Here is a 16,183-nt window from a genome sequence, read left to right as displayed (position 1 = left end):
ATAGTGCTGAGCTCACCACACTCTTACCATAGTGCTGAGCTCACCACTATCGTACCATAGTGTTGAGCTCACCCCATTCTTACAAAACATAGTCCTAAGCTCACCACACTCATACCAAACATAGTGCCAAGCTCACCACTCATACCAAACATAGTGCCAAGCTCACCACACTCTTACCAAACATAGTGCCAAGCTCACCACACTCATACCAAACATAGTGCCAAGCTCACCACTCATACCAAACATAGTGCCAAGCTCACCACACTCTTACCAAACATAGTGCCAAGCTCACCACACTCATACCAAACATAGTGCCAAACTCACCACACTCTTACCAAACATAGTGCCAAGCTCACCACACTCTTACCAAACATAGTGCCAAGCTCACCACACTCATACCAAACATAGTGCCAAGCTCACCACACTCATACCATAGTGCCAAGCTCACCACACATATACCAAACATAGTGCCAAGCTCACCACACTCATACCAAACATAGTGCCAAGCTCACCACACTCTTACCAAACATAGTGCCAAGCTCACCACGCTCATACCAAACATAGTGCCAAGCTCACCACACTCTTACCAAACATAGTGCCAAGCTCACCACACTCATACCAAACATAGTACCAAGCTCACCACACTCATACCAAACATAGTGCCAAGCTCACCACACTCTTACCAAACAGTGCCAAGCTCACCACACTCATACCAAACATAGTGCCAAGCTCACCACACTCTTACCAAACATAGTGCCAAGCTCACCACACTCATACCAAATATAGTGCCAAGCTCACCACACTCATACTATAGTGCCAAGCTCATCATGCTCTTACCAAACATAGTGACAAGCTCACCACACTTTTACCAAACATAGTGCCAAGCTCACCACACTCATACCAAATATAGTGCCAAGCTCACCACACTCATACTATAGTGCCAAGCTCATCATGCTCTTACCAAATATAATGCCAAGCTCACCACACTCATACCAAACATAGTGCCAAGCTCACCACACTCTTACCAAACATAGTGCCAAGCTCACCACACTCATACCAAACATAGTGCCAAGCTCACCACACTCATACCAAACATAGTGCCAAGCTCACCACACTCTTACCAAACATAGTGCCAAGCTCACCACACTCTTACCAAACACAGTGCCAAGCTCACCACACTCATACCAAACATAGTGCCAAGCTCACCACACTCATACCAAACAGTGCCAAGCTCACCACACTCTTACCAAACATAGTGCCAAGCTCACCACACTCATACTAAACATAGTGCCAAGCTCACCACACTCTTACCAAACATAGTGCCAAGCTCACCACACTCATACCAAACATAGTGCCAAGCTCACCACACTCATACCAAACATAGTGCCAAGCTCACCACACTCTTACCAAACATAGTGCCAAGCTCACCACACTCTTACCAAACATAGTGCCAAGCTCACCACACTCTTACCAAACATAGTGCCAAGCTCAACACACTTTTACCAAACATAGTGCCAAGCTCACCACACTCTTACCAAACATAGTGCCAAGCTCACCACACTCATACCAAACATAGTGCCAAGCTCACCACACTCTTACCAAACATAGTGCCAAGCTCACCACACTCTTACCATAGTGCCAAGCTCACCACACTCATACCAAACATAGTGCCAAGCTCACCACACTCTTACCAAACATAGTGCCAAGCTCACCACACTTACCATAGTGCCAAGCTCACCACACTCATACCAAACATAGTGCCAAGCTCACCACACTCTTACCAAACATAGTGCCAAGCTCACCACACTCTTACCATAGTGCCAAGCTCACAACACTCATACCAAACATAGTGCCAAGCTCACCACACTCTTACCAAACATAGTGCCAAGCTCACCACACTCTTACCATAGTGCCAAGCTCACCACACTCATACCAAACATAGTGCCAAGCTCACCACACTCTTACCAAACATAGTGCCAAGCTCACCACACTTTTACCATAGTGCCAAGCTCACCACACTCATACCAAACATAGTGCCAAGCTCACCACACTCTTACCAAACATAGTGCCAAGCTCACCATACTCTTACCAAACATAGTGCCAAGCTCACCATACTCTTACCAAACATAGTGCCAAGCTCACCACACTCATACCAAACATAGTGCCAAGCTCACCACACTCTTACCAAACATAGTGCCAAGCTCACCACACTCTTACCAAACATAGTGCCAAGCTCACCACACTCTTACCAAACAAGATTATGATGGATTAAACGAGTCTGAGTATATAAAAAATTGTTAAATACCAAGAGACTAAATATGCTCTTCTAACGGATTTCTAAACGCAACAATAACAATGATAATAATAATTACAATTATAACACTCATAATAATTAATAATCAATATTTTATATTATGACAGTACTGCTAATAATACTGTAATAATTGTAAGATAATACTAATGATAATCGTTATTGGAAAGATCTCTGGTGTCCCCCCAAATATCTGGAAAGACATTTAGTGGGAATAAGTGTGATAATTGAATGAATGGCTGCCCTCTTGGTGTCAGGATTTCAGAATTGGTGTCATACTGTGTCACACAGTGTGCCAGATGAAGAATTACACACATGTGCAACATCTGGGTATCTTTATTTGTAGACGTTTCGCCAACCAGTGACTATCATTACAAGGTGATCAGACCTTCAGTCTTGGAGTTGGCGAAGATCACCGTCGTCTTGAAGGAACTTCATCTATTGTATATAATTCTTCACATCATGTCCTTGTGTTGACAAAGCCACTGGTTGGCGAAACGTCTACAAAGATGCCCGGATGCTACATATGTGTCTAATTCATCATTTTGTCGGTATTTTAAACCATGTGTGTACAATCACACTGTGTACCAGCATCAGTGGAAACATGTCTGCCACGATGCTTTCAAATATTTTGTTTTTCACTAGCCCTCTCGGTTCTTGCACATCTAAGAGAAGAATAAAGGCACAATCGTTAATATTTAAATATCGTAAATATTGTGTTTGTGGGAAGATTGCTCGCTGTCTTAAGACACGATTCACGACCAGTTATAGGAGGCCTATCTTCATGTACCTGCGCTCTCAGCGGTCGTAATATAAAGCTCCACACCGTGACTTTGTAAATGGTCCAAGTCGGACGGAAACGTCGTCGTAAGCTCCTCTCTCCTATCTGCGGGTTATTTGTGACTTCTAATCTCTTGTGAAAATTAATGCCAGTTTTTTTTACATCAGTGTAGGGCAAATGATGATTATATATATATATATATATATATATATATATATATATATATATATATATATATATATATATATATATATATATGTCGTGCCGAATATGTAAAACTGGTCAATTAGCAAGAACTCATTTAAAATTAAGTCCTTTCTGAAATTTTCTCTTATACGTTTAGAGATATATTTTTTTCATTAATGTTAATGTAAAAACTTTTAATTTTGCACCAAAAGTATCTTAGAAAACTTACCTAACCTTATTATAACAAGCGCAATTTATTTTAGCCTAACCCAACTAAATATATTTTAGATTTGTTTACAATAATTTAATACTAAACAAACACAGTGAAATATATTTTTTTCGTTAGGTTCAGAATGATTTTGGCGAAATTATTGCATACACAAATTTTCGCTTGTGCTATAGGGCAAAATGAGCGTTCCTATTTAAGCCAAGATGGAAAGTTCTGCCTATTCGGCACGACATATATATATATATATATATATATATATATATATATATATATATATATATATATATATATATATATATATATATATATATATATATATATATATATATATATAATCGTTGGGAACCTCGTATTTACATGGAATAAAAAAGATGTCATGTGTGTTTTAGATGCTGTCAGAGGTATTGCAGACTGTCAGTAGTGCTATACATGACTAAGTCACAATATTGCAGATTGTCAGCAGTGCTATACATGACTAAGTCACAATATTGCAGATTGTCAGCAGTGCTATACATGACTAAGTCACAATATTGCAGATTGTCAGCAGTGCTATACATGACTAAGTCACAATATTGCAGACTGTCAGCAGTGCTATACATGACTAAGTCACAATATTGCAGACTGTCAGCAGTGCTATACATGACTAAGTCACAATATTGCAGACTGTCAGCAGTGCTATACATGACTAAGTCACAATATTGCAGACTGTCAGCAGTGCTATACATGACTAAGTCACAATATTGCAGACTGTTAGCAGTGCTATACATGACTAAGTCACAATATCGGCGCTAGAACAATTCACAACAGACCAACAATTTGAAGCTGTAACTTTAGACAACGTTTCGATCTGTCCTGAACCATCATCAGGTCGCTCACCAAGGAAACGAACCGTCGTTTAAAGTTTCCTGTGTAAATCGTAGTTTAGTTGCGATTTATTACACATGTCGCAGTGACACCACGTGTTACCAGTACTGTGACAACACCTGTTGCCAGCACTGTGACAATACCTGTTACCAGCACTGTGACGCCTGTTACCAGCACTGTGACAATACCTGTTACCATCACTGTGACAACACCTGTTACCATCACTGTGGCAACACCTGTTACCAGCAGTCACCGTGACACTACGTGTTACAAGAACTGTGTGACAACGCGTGATACCAGCACTGTGACAACACCTGTTACCAGCACTGTGACAACATCTGTTACCATCACTGTGACATCTGTTACCATCACTGTGACAACACCTCTTACCATTACTGTGGCAATACCTGTTACCAGCACTGCCACCATGATACCTCGTGTTACAAGAACTGTGTGACAACGCGTGATACCAGCACTGTGTGACAACACCTGTTACCATCTGTCACCGTGACACCTCGTGTTACAAGAACTGAGTGACAACGCGTGATACCAGCGCTGTGACAACACCTATTACCAGCACTGTGACAACACTTGTTACCAGCACTGTGACAACACCTGTTACCAGCACTGTGACAACACCTGTTACCAGCACTGTCACCGTGACACCTCGTGTTACAAGAACTGTGACAACGCTTGATACCAGCACTGTGTGACAACACCTGTTACCATCTGTCACCGTGACACCTCGTGTTACAAGAACTGAGTGACAACGCGTGATACCAGCACTGTGTGACAACACCTGTTGCCAGTAATGTGACACCACGTTACAAGAACTATGTGACAACGCGTGATACCAACACTGTGTGACAAAACCTGTTACCAGCACTGTGACACCACCTGTTACCAGAACTGTGACAACACCTGTTACCACCACTGTGTGACAACACCTGTTACCAGCATTGTCACAGTGACACCACGTGTTACCAGCGCTGTGACAACTGTTACCAGCACTATGACAACACCTGTTACCAGCAATGTCACAGTGATACCACATGTTACCAGCCCTGTGACAACACCTGTTACCAGCACTGTCACAGTGACACCACGTGTTATTAGCACTGTGACAACACCTGTTACCAGCATTGTCACAGCGATACTAGCATTGTGACAACACCTGTTACCAGCACTGTGTGACAGCGCATGTGATCAACACTGACAACACCTGTTACCGTCACTATCACTGCGACCACACCTGTTACCAGCACTGTCACCATGAGAACACGTGTTACAAGAACTGTCACAGTGACAATACGTGTTACCAGCACTGTCACTGCGACAACACGTGTTACCAGCACTGTGACAACACGTGTTACCAGCACTGTGACAACACGTGTTACCAGCACTCTCACTGTGACAACACGTGTTACCAGCACTCTCACTGTGACAACACGTGTTACCAGCACTCTCACTGTGACAACACGTGTTACCAGCACTCTCACTGTGACAACACGTGTTACCAGCACTCTCACTGTGACAACACGTGTTACCAGCACTCTCACTGTGACAACACGTGTTACCAGCACTCTCACTGTGACAACACGTGTTACCAACACTCTCACTGTGACAACACGTGTTATCAGCACTCTCACTGTGACAACACGTGTTACCAGCACTCTCACTGACAACACGTGTTACCAGCACTCTCACTGTGACAACACGTGTTACCAGCACTCTCACTGTGACAACACGTGTTACCAGCACTCTCACTTTGACAACACGTGTTACCAGCACTCTCACTGTGACAACACCCGTTATCAGTAAAAGCCCAAATTTGCCATCATTACTTCGTTGGCAAAACAACGTAGCTGTAGTAACCCAAAATAATGCATTACTGCACCAGGTGTCGTAGTTACTGTCCTAGATGTCGCAATTACTGCTTCAGGTGTCGTAGTTACTGTCCTAGATGTCGCAATTACTGCTTCAGGTGTCGTAGTTACTGTCCCAGATGTAACAATTATTGTCCCAGGTGTTGTAGTTACTGTCCCAGGTGTAGTAGTTAGTCCCAGGTATTCTACTTACTGTTCCAGTTGTAGTAATTAACTCCATATGGTGTAATTACTGACCTAGGTGTTGTAATTACCCCAGGGGGTGTCATCCCTGCCCCAGGCGATGTTGTTACTCCAGGCAATGTTATCACTGCCCCAAATGGTGCTATTACCTGTAGGTGGTGTTATCACTGCCGCATTTGTTAAAACTCCCCTAGGTGGTGGTGTTATCACTGCCACAGGTTGTATTATCACTGCCTTGGGTGGTGCCATCCCTGCTCAAGGTGGTGTTATCACTGTTGCATGTGTTATAATTATCCCAGGTGGCATTACCACTACCAAAGGTGGTGCCACCCCTTTCCATGGTGGTGTTACTGGCTCAGGTGGTGGTATTACTGCCCCAGGTGTTATATTACCCCCCTGTGGTATTACCACTCCCAGAGGTGGTGTTACCCCTTTCCAAGGTGGTGTTATCACTGTCCCAGGTGTTATATTACCCCCCTGTGGTATTACCACTCCCAGAAGTGGTGATACCCCTTTCCAAGGTGGTATCACTGCCCCAGGTGCTATATTATCCCCTGTGGTATTACCACTGCCAGAGGTGGTGTTACTGGTTCAAGTGGCGTTATCAGTGCCCCAGGTGTTACAGTTGGGCACAGGTGTTGTGGGACTCACCTGCTGGTCGGAAGAATCTGGACGAGACTTGGTGTTGGCCGCCATCCACGCTTCTGCGAACGTTTCCATGGCGCTCTGAAAGTCCATCGCTGAGTTCAGCAGGTGCAAGGCTGAGGCGGGACACGAGGTGGTCCAGCCCCCGGCACCTCCCGGCGGGACACGAGGTGGTCCAGCCCCCGGCACTTCCCAGCGGGACACGAGATGGACCAGCTCTCGACACCAGGATACGAGATGGTCCAGTCCCCGGCGGGACACGAGATGGTCTAGCCCTCGGTGGGACACGATATGATCCAGCCCCCGGCGGGACACGAGGTGATCCAGCCCCCGGCACCTCCCGGCGGGACACGAGATGGTCCAGCCCCCGGCACCTCCCACCGGTGGCCCAGTGGTCTTTCCCGCACACACACGCTACAGCAGAAACTTACAAGAGAGAAAGGCGGGATGGCGCGGCAGGTAGCGACGGGGGGAGCGCTGAAGGTGGCTTCCCCGAGCACTGGGAGAGTGGAGGAGGCACTAGGGAACACCGCGGGTGGAGGCACACATGGTCGCTGCCAGCCACGGCCACACACTGCTTCCTGGCCTGCCACCGATTAAAGTCACTGAATGCCACGTGCTAAGCCTTGAGCCGCCTTACACCCGCCACGAGCAACCTTCCTGCCACTGGTCAGTTCCTCCCTCAGAGCACCAACACCGACGCTGCGTCACCCCCGTCGTGCCATCCACGACTAGCTAATTTCCTACCAAAAACATACTTTATAAACAGCGAGTTTAGATAAGCCTCCATAATCCTAGATTAGGGGGGCCCCATGCATGCGCAGACGCAGTAGCTCGGGCCCGCAGTTTAACCCACCGTCCTCTCCTGCTTTTTGGTGATGATAGCAACCTTATGAGCGGTGGCTAACTCTTGTCATAGGAAGCCATGTGAGTGAGGCTGCGCAGGGAGCAACTTCAGCCTAACACGACAACAGAAGGAGGCGCTAACTGAGATAATATCAGTGAGGGGCGGAGGAACACGGAACCCACCGCTTGCGCGCGCACCCCACACTCAGTTGCCGCCCAACTCCCGTCGTGACAACTTCTCGCCCGCTCTCCCACCACCCTTTACACCATGTGTCACTGTGTATGTCTGTGTGTGTGTCTGTGTATGAGTGTTCGCTTCCTACACCATCCCTCTCTCAGAGCCCCATTAAAGACCCTCCCTAACCCCCGAGGCTCCTCCTTCAGCAACAGTGAGGAGTTATGAGAGCCTGAGTGAGGCACAGCAAGATAGAGAGGTCTCCCCTCCATCCATTCCTGGAGAATAATAATAACTGGGAGTACGGAAGAAGAGTCTTAGCCAGCCGCCGCACAGGAAAGAGGTTTTACTGCTTGTTTTTACGATGCAGCCCCCGACGAGTCACGCCGGGGCGATCGTGCATCTACGATAATCCACCAGCTTTACCGCTTACGTGGAGATTTGCCCTAATCCGATTGGGAACGTAATTGCTGCTGCCGAAATTTCTTTAAGCCTGCCGTAACAAAAAAGAAAGAAGGGCTCTCAACGCTTAGCTGAAAGAGTGGGGGGGGGGAGAGAGAGAAGAAGCCGGAGATAAGAGAGAAAGAAAGGGAGAGATAAAGAGGAGGAGGGTGAAGGGAGGAATAAAGGGTCATCCGTTAGGGATCTTAGGTGTGGCGGGGACCCAAAGATACGTATCATATAGAGGCAGAGACAGATACCAATCACACAGGGGAAAGATACAAGGTATACAAGAGAGAGAGAGAGGAGAAAGAGAACCGAGGGTGGGAGAATGTGATGCCAGATATTATTATTAAATATGCATTTGTCCAATGTCACTATTTCCTTAATAGTCCTCCAAGTAGTTAGATACTAAAACTAGTTAAGTCTAGCTAGCCCTGTCTTCGGGCACGTACTAAGCAGTTACAGTAGAGTCATCCTGGGTCATGTAAGGTCATGGGTAACAAAGGACTTTTACGCCTCTGACATCTTGTTAGATGACCTCATGATGACCCGAGTTGTTAAGTTTTCACTGGTCCTCAATGAAGCAGAGGATGGTGATGGATCCAGGATGGAGACTGTTATGGTGATGGATCCAGGGTAGAGACTGTTATGATGATGGATCCAGGGTGGAGACTGTGTTATGGTGATGGATCCAGGGTGGAGACTGTGTTATGGTGATGGATCCAGGGTAGAGACTGTGTTATGGTGATGGATCCAGGGTGGAGACTGTGTTATGGTGATGGATCCAGGGTGGAGACTGTGTTATGGTGATGGATCCAGGGTGGAGACTGTGTTATGGTGATGGATCCAGGGTGGAGACTGTGTTATGGTGATGGATCCAGGGTGGAGACTGTGTTATGGTGATGGATCCAGGGTGGAGACTGTTATGGTGATGGATCCAGGGTGGAGACTGTTATGGTGATGGATCCAGGGTGGAGACTGTTATGGTGATGGATCCAGGGTGGTGACTGTTATGGTGATGGATCCAGGGTGGAGACTGTTATGGTGATGGATCCAGGGTGGAGACTGTGTTATGGTGATGGATTCAAGATGGAGACTGCTATGGTGACAGTTCCAGGGTGGAGACTGTTATGGTGATGGATCCAGGGTGGAGACAATGTTATGGTGATAGACCCAGGGTGGAGACAATGTTATGGTGATAGACCCAGGGTGGAGACAATGTTATGGTGATAGACCCAGGGTGGAGACAATGTTATGGTGATAGACCCAGGGTGGAGACAATGTTATGGTGATAGACCCAGGGTGGAGACAATGTTATGGTGATAGACCCGGGGTGGAGACAATGTTATGGTGATAGACCCGGGGTGGAGACAATGTTATGGTGACAGTTCCAGGGTGGAGACTGTTATGGTGATGGATCCAGGGTGGAGACAATGTTATGGTGATAGACCCGGGGTGGAGACAATGTTATGGTCTTTATCTTTCTTGCAAGACACAGCTGCCCAAGGAAGTACTGTGTCGCTGAAATACGCACACACACAGGAGGGTCAAGGGAGACATGATAACGACATATAAAATACTGCGATGAATTGACAAGGTGGACAAAGACAGGATGTTCCAGAGATGGGACACAGAAACAAGGGGTTACAATTGGAAGTTGAAGACACCGATGAGTCAAAGGGACGTTAGGAAGTATTTCTTCAGTCATAGAGTTGTCAGGAAATGGAATAGCCTAGAAAGTGACGAAGTGGAGGCAGGAACCATACATAGTTTGAAGACAAGGTTTGATAAAACTCATAGAGCTGGGAGAGAGAGGACCTAGTAGCGATCAGTGAAGAGGCGGGACGAGGAGCTGTGAATCGACCCCTGCAACCACAATTAGGTGAGTACACACACACACAAACACACACACAGTCTTAATACTCTGTGTATAAGATATCTTATACAGGTTTAATACAGTATATAAGACACAAAGGTCTTAATACACAGTGTATGAGACACCTCACAAAGGTCTTAATACAAGGTGCATAAGACACCTCACAAAGGTCTTAATACAAGGTGCATAAGACACCTCACAAAGGTCTTAATACAAGGTGCATAAGACACCTCACAAAGGTCTTAATACAAGGTGCATAAGACACCTCACAAAGGTCTTAATACAAGGTGCATAAGACACCTCACAAAGGTCTTAATACAAGGTGTATAAGACACCTCACAAAGGTCTTAATACAAGGTGCATAAGACACCTCACAAAGGTCTTTATACAAGGTGCATAAGACACCTCACAAAGGTCTTAATACAAGGTGCATAAGACACCTCACAAAGGTCTTTATACAAGGTGCATAGACACCTCACAAAGGTCTTAATACAAGGTGTATAAGACACCTCACAAAGGTCTTAATACAAGGTGCATAAGACACCTCACAAAGGTCTTAATACAAGGTGCATAAGACACCTCACAAAGGTCTTAATACAAGGTGCATAAGACACCTCACAAAGGTCTTAATACAAGGTGCATAAGACACCTCACAAAGGTCTTAATACAAGGTGCATAAGACACCTCACAAAGGTCTTTATACAAGGTGTATAAGACACCTCATAAAGGTCTTAATACAAGGTGCATAAGACACCTCACAAAGGTCTTAATACAAGGTGCATAAGACACCTCACAAAGGTCTTAATACAAGGTGCATAAGACACCTCACAAAGGTCTTTATACAAGGTGCATAAGACACCTCACAAAGGTCTTAATACAAGGTACATAAGACACCTCACAAAGGTCTTAATACAAGGTGCATAAGACACCTCACAAAGGTCTTAATACAAGGTGCATAAGACACCTCACAAAGGTCTTAATACAAGGTGCATAAGACACCTCACAAAGGTCTTAATACAAGGTGCATAAGACACCTCACAAATGTCTTAATACAAGGTGCATAAGACACCTCACAAAGGTCTTAATGCAAGGTGCATAAGACACCTCACAAAGGTCTTAATACAAGGTGCATAAGACACCTCACAAAGGTCTTAATACAAGGTGCATAAGACACCTCACAAAGGTCTTAATACAAGGTGTATAAGACGCCTCACAAAGGTCTTAATACAAGGTGTATAAGAAGCACAACATCACTGGATAAACTAGGATTAATGACATTAATACTGCTAATCCCACCTAAGCAGATATAACAAAGGTGACTGTTGTTCCTGCTTTTTCGCAACACTGTGTTAGGATAAGTTAGAACTCGCAACACTGTGTTAGAATAAGTTAGAATTCGCAACACTGTGTTAGAATAAGTTAGAACTCGCAACACTGTATTAGGATAAGTTAGAACTCGCAACACTGTATTAGAATAAGTTAGAACTCGCAACACTGTATTAGAATAAGTTAGAATTCGCAACACTGTGTTAGCACGAGTTAGAACCACGAAGACTCTCTAAATGTTTACGTGTCACATTAGGCAGCCTCGTTAGTCATAAAAGAAATCGATGTAACATTTAAAAATAATTACGAAACTGATGCAAAAATCCATAAATTTACAAAACTGATGCAAAATTTCTTTAAAAATATGAAATAGATGAAACATTTCAGAAAAAAAAGATAAAAAAGTGATGAAAATTTTCTAAAAAAAAAAAAAATGAAATAGATGAAACATTACAAAAAAAAAAAAAAAAAAAAAAAAAAAAAAGAAAGTGATGCGAAATTTCTAAAACAAAATTTACGAAAATGATGCAAATTTAAAAAAAAATACGAAAAATGATTCAAAATTTAAAATTTTTACGAAGATTATCCAAAAATTTCAATTTTCTTTTTACGAAACTGATCCAAAATTTCTACAAAAAAATTACGAACGCGATGCAAATTTTGTAAACAATTTACAAAAACATGGAACATTTCTATAAAAAAAAAAAAAACGAAACCTGTGCACCATTTTTAAAAACACACGAAACCGACGCAACACACGAAATTGACGCAACATTCCTACTAAATCCTTGAGGTGAATCCTACAGTGTTGCAGCTTGGATATTATTATTATTATAATCAAGGGGGAAGCGCTAAACCCGGAGGATTATACAGCGCCTGGGGGGGGGATGTGGAAGGCATTCAGGCTTAATTCGGGGAACTGGAGCACAGATCCAATTCCCTAAATCAAGAGCCCCTCACCAACATCAAGGAACCTTCCTTGAGGGGCAGCTTGGATAAAGGCCCAGCTTGCAGGGTAATCCCGCCCAACTAGGGATTAGTAGAAGCCTCGCCCGTCATGAAGCCGCAGTTCTCAGAATAAACCTCGACCTTCTTAACCTCACTAACAATTACCAACACGCACCTTAGAAATTCGTGAAGGGGCATATGCCAATCATTCTAAACTCACGTGACCCTTGTAAGTTTAGCGCTTAGTGATGATTCTAACAGTAATCTAAATTCACCTCGTAAGTACAAATTGTTCTAAAGCTACACAAATCAATCCGAATTCACGGCACACAAATCGTTCTAACTGTACGCAAGTCCGTATAATTTCACGATATACACAAATCGTTCTAGATTGAAAGTATACACAAATCCTAAATTCACGACATACACAAATCCTAAATTCACGACATACACAAATCCTAAATTCACGACATACACAAATCCTAAATTCACGACATACACAAATCCTTCTAAATTCACGGCATACACAAATCCTAAATTCACGACATACATAAATCCTTCTAAATTCACGGCATACACAAATCGCTCTAAATATATACAAATCTTTCTAAATTCACGACATACACAAATCCTTCTAAATTCACGACATACACAAATCTTTCTAAATTCACGACATACACAAATTGTTCTAAATACACAAACATCATTAAATTCACAAGAAAAACATAAATCGTTCTAAATATACGACATACACACGACTCGTCCTGAATGTACACACACACACACACACACACACACACACACACACACACACACACACACACACACACACACACACACACACACACACACACATTGCCGTTCCCCTCCCCTCCCCCCACTCGGGTATATTATGACTCCCCTTCGCGCTTCTGTTACTAGTCAATTAATATTCCAAGTCGGACCGAAACATTGTCATGAGTTTCGGTCTCATAAATCCCGCATACTTGAGGATATACACAAATCACACTAAATTTACAACGCATATACAAATCACACTAAATTCACAACACATATAGATAACACACTAAATTCACAACGCATACACAAATCCCACTAAATTCACAACACATACAAATCATACTAAATTCACAATACATACACACATCACACTAAATTCACAACACATACACAAATCACACTATATTAAAAAACATACACAAATCACACTAAATTCACTACACATACGCAAATCATACTAAATTCACAACATATACACAAATCATACTAAATTCACAACACACACAAATCACACTAAATTCACAACACATACACAAATCACACTAAATTCACAACACATACACAAATCACACTAAATTCACTACACATACACAAATCACACTAAATTCATTACACATACACAAATCATACTAAATTCACAACATATACACATATCACACTAAATTCACAACACACGAATCACAGTAAATTTACAACACATACAAAAATCACAATATATTCAAAAACATACACAAATCAAACTAAATTCACAAATCACAGTAAATTCACAACACATACATAAATCACACTAAATTCACAACACATGCACAAATCACACTAAATTCACAACACATACACAAATCACACTAAATTCACTACACATACACAAATCACACTAAATTCACAACACATACACAAATCACACTAAATTCACAACACATGCACAAATCACACTAAATTCACAACACATGCACAAATCACACTAAATTCACAACACATACACAAATCACACTAAATTCACAACACATACACAAATCACACTAAATTCACAACACATACACAAATCACACAAAATTCACTACACATACACAAATCACACTAAATTCACAACACATACACAAATCACACTAAATTCACAACACATGCACAAATCACACTAAATTCACAACACATACACAAATCAAACTAAATTCACAACACATACACAAATCACACTAAATTCACAACACATGCACAAATCCCACTAAATTCACAACACATACACAAATCACACTAAATTCACAACACATGCACAAATCACACTAAATTCACAACACATGCACAAATCCCACTAAATTCACAACACATACACAAATCACACTAAATTCACAACACATACACAAATCACTAAATTCACAACACATGCACAAATCACACTAAATTCACAACACATGCACAAATCACACTAAATTCACAACACATACACAAATCACACTAAATTCACAACACATACACAAATCACACTAAATTCACAACACATGCACAAATCACACTCAATTCACAACACATGCACAAATCACACTAAATTCACAACACATACACAAATCACACTAAATTCACAACACATGCACAAATCACACTAAATTCACAACGCATACACAAATCACATTAAATTCACAACACATACACAAATCACACTAAATTTACAACACATACACAAATCACACTAAATTCACAACACATACACAAATCACACTAAATTCACAACACATACACAAATCACACTAAATTCACAACACATGCACAAATCACACTAAATTCACAACACATGCACAAATCACACTAAATTCACAACACATACACAAATCAGACTAAATTCACAACACATACACAAATCAGACTAAATTCACAACACATACACGAATCACACTAAATTCACAACACATACACAAATCACAGTAAATTCACAACACATACACAAATCACACTAAATTCACAACACATGCACAAATCACACTAAATTCACAACACATGCACAAATCACACTAAATTCACAACACATGCACAAATCACACTAAATTCACAACACATGCACAAATCACACTAAATTCACAACACATACACAAATCACACTAAATTCACAACACATGCACAAATCACACTAAATTCACAACACATGCACAAATCATACTAAATTCACAACACATGCACAAATCACACTAAATTCACAACACATGCACAAATCACACTAAATTCACAACAAATGCACAAATCACACTAAATTCACAACACATGCACAAATCACACTAAATTCACAACACATGCACAAATCACACTAAATTCACAACACATACACAAATCATACTAAATTCACAACACATGCACAAATCACACTAAATTCACAACACATGCACAAATCACACTAAATTCACAACACATGCACAAATCACACTAAATTCACAACACATGCACAAATCACACTAAATTCACAACACATGCACAAATCACACTAAATTCACAACACATGCACAAATCACACTAAATTCACAACACATGCACAAATCACACTAAATTCACAACACACACAAATCACACTAAATTCACAACACATGCACAAATCACACTAAATTCACAACACATGCACAAATCATACTAAATTCACAACACATGCACAAATCACACTAAATTCACAACACATGCACAAATCACACTAAATTCACAACACATGCACAAATCACACTAAAT

The 16,183-nt window shown here is 42.1% G+C and overlaps 1 protein-coding gene across 4 annotated transcripts in view; it reads right to left on the bottom strand.

Moving 5' to 3' along the window:
* dve (SATB1_N and homeodomain domain-containing protein dve) overlaps positions 1 to 16,183 on the bottom strand; it is a 587,509-nt gene that overhangs the window by 418,070 nt on the left and 153,256 nt on the right. Inside the window, exon 1 of one of the 4 annotated variants that reach the window (XM_053777529.2) lies at positions 7,092 to 8,572. The exons of 1 other annotated variant lie outside the window; for it this stretch is intronic. In XM_053777529.2, the coding sequence (XP_053633504.2) occupies positions 7,092 to 7,178 (87 nt within the window). In that variant the 5' untranslated portion in view covers positions 7,179 to 8,572. Of the gene's footprint in view, positions 1 to 7,091; positions 8,573 to 16,183 lie in introns of those variants that run through there. 2 more of the 4 variants (XM_070086148.1, XM_053777530.2) reach the window with 2 other exon arrangements.

This window comes from Cherax quadricarinatus, chromosome 18 (genome assembly GCF_038502225.1).
Source record: "Cherax quadricarinatus isolate ZL_2023a chromosome 18, ASM3850222v1, whole genome shotgun sequence".
NCBI classification, from domain to species: Eukaryota; Metazoa; Arthropoda; class Malacostraca; order Decapoda; family Parastacidae; genus Cherax; species Cherax quadricarinatus.
The sequence above is the reverse complement of the archived record's forward strand: the minus strand, read 5'-3'. Positions and strand labels throughout refer to the sequence as shown.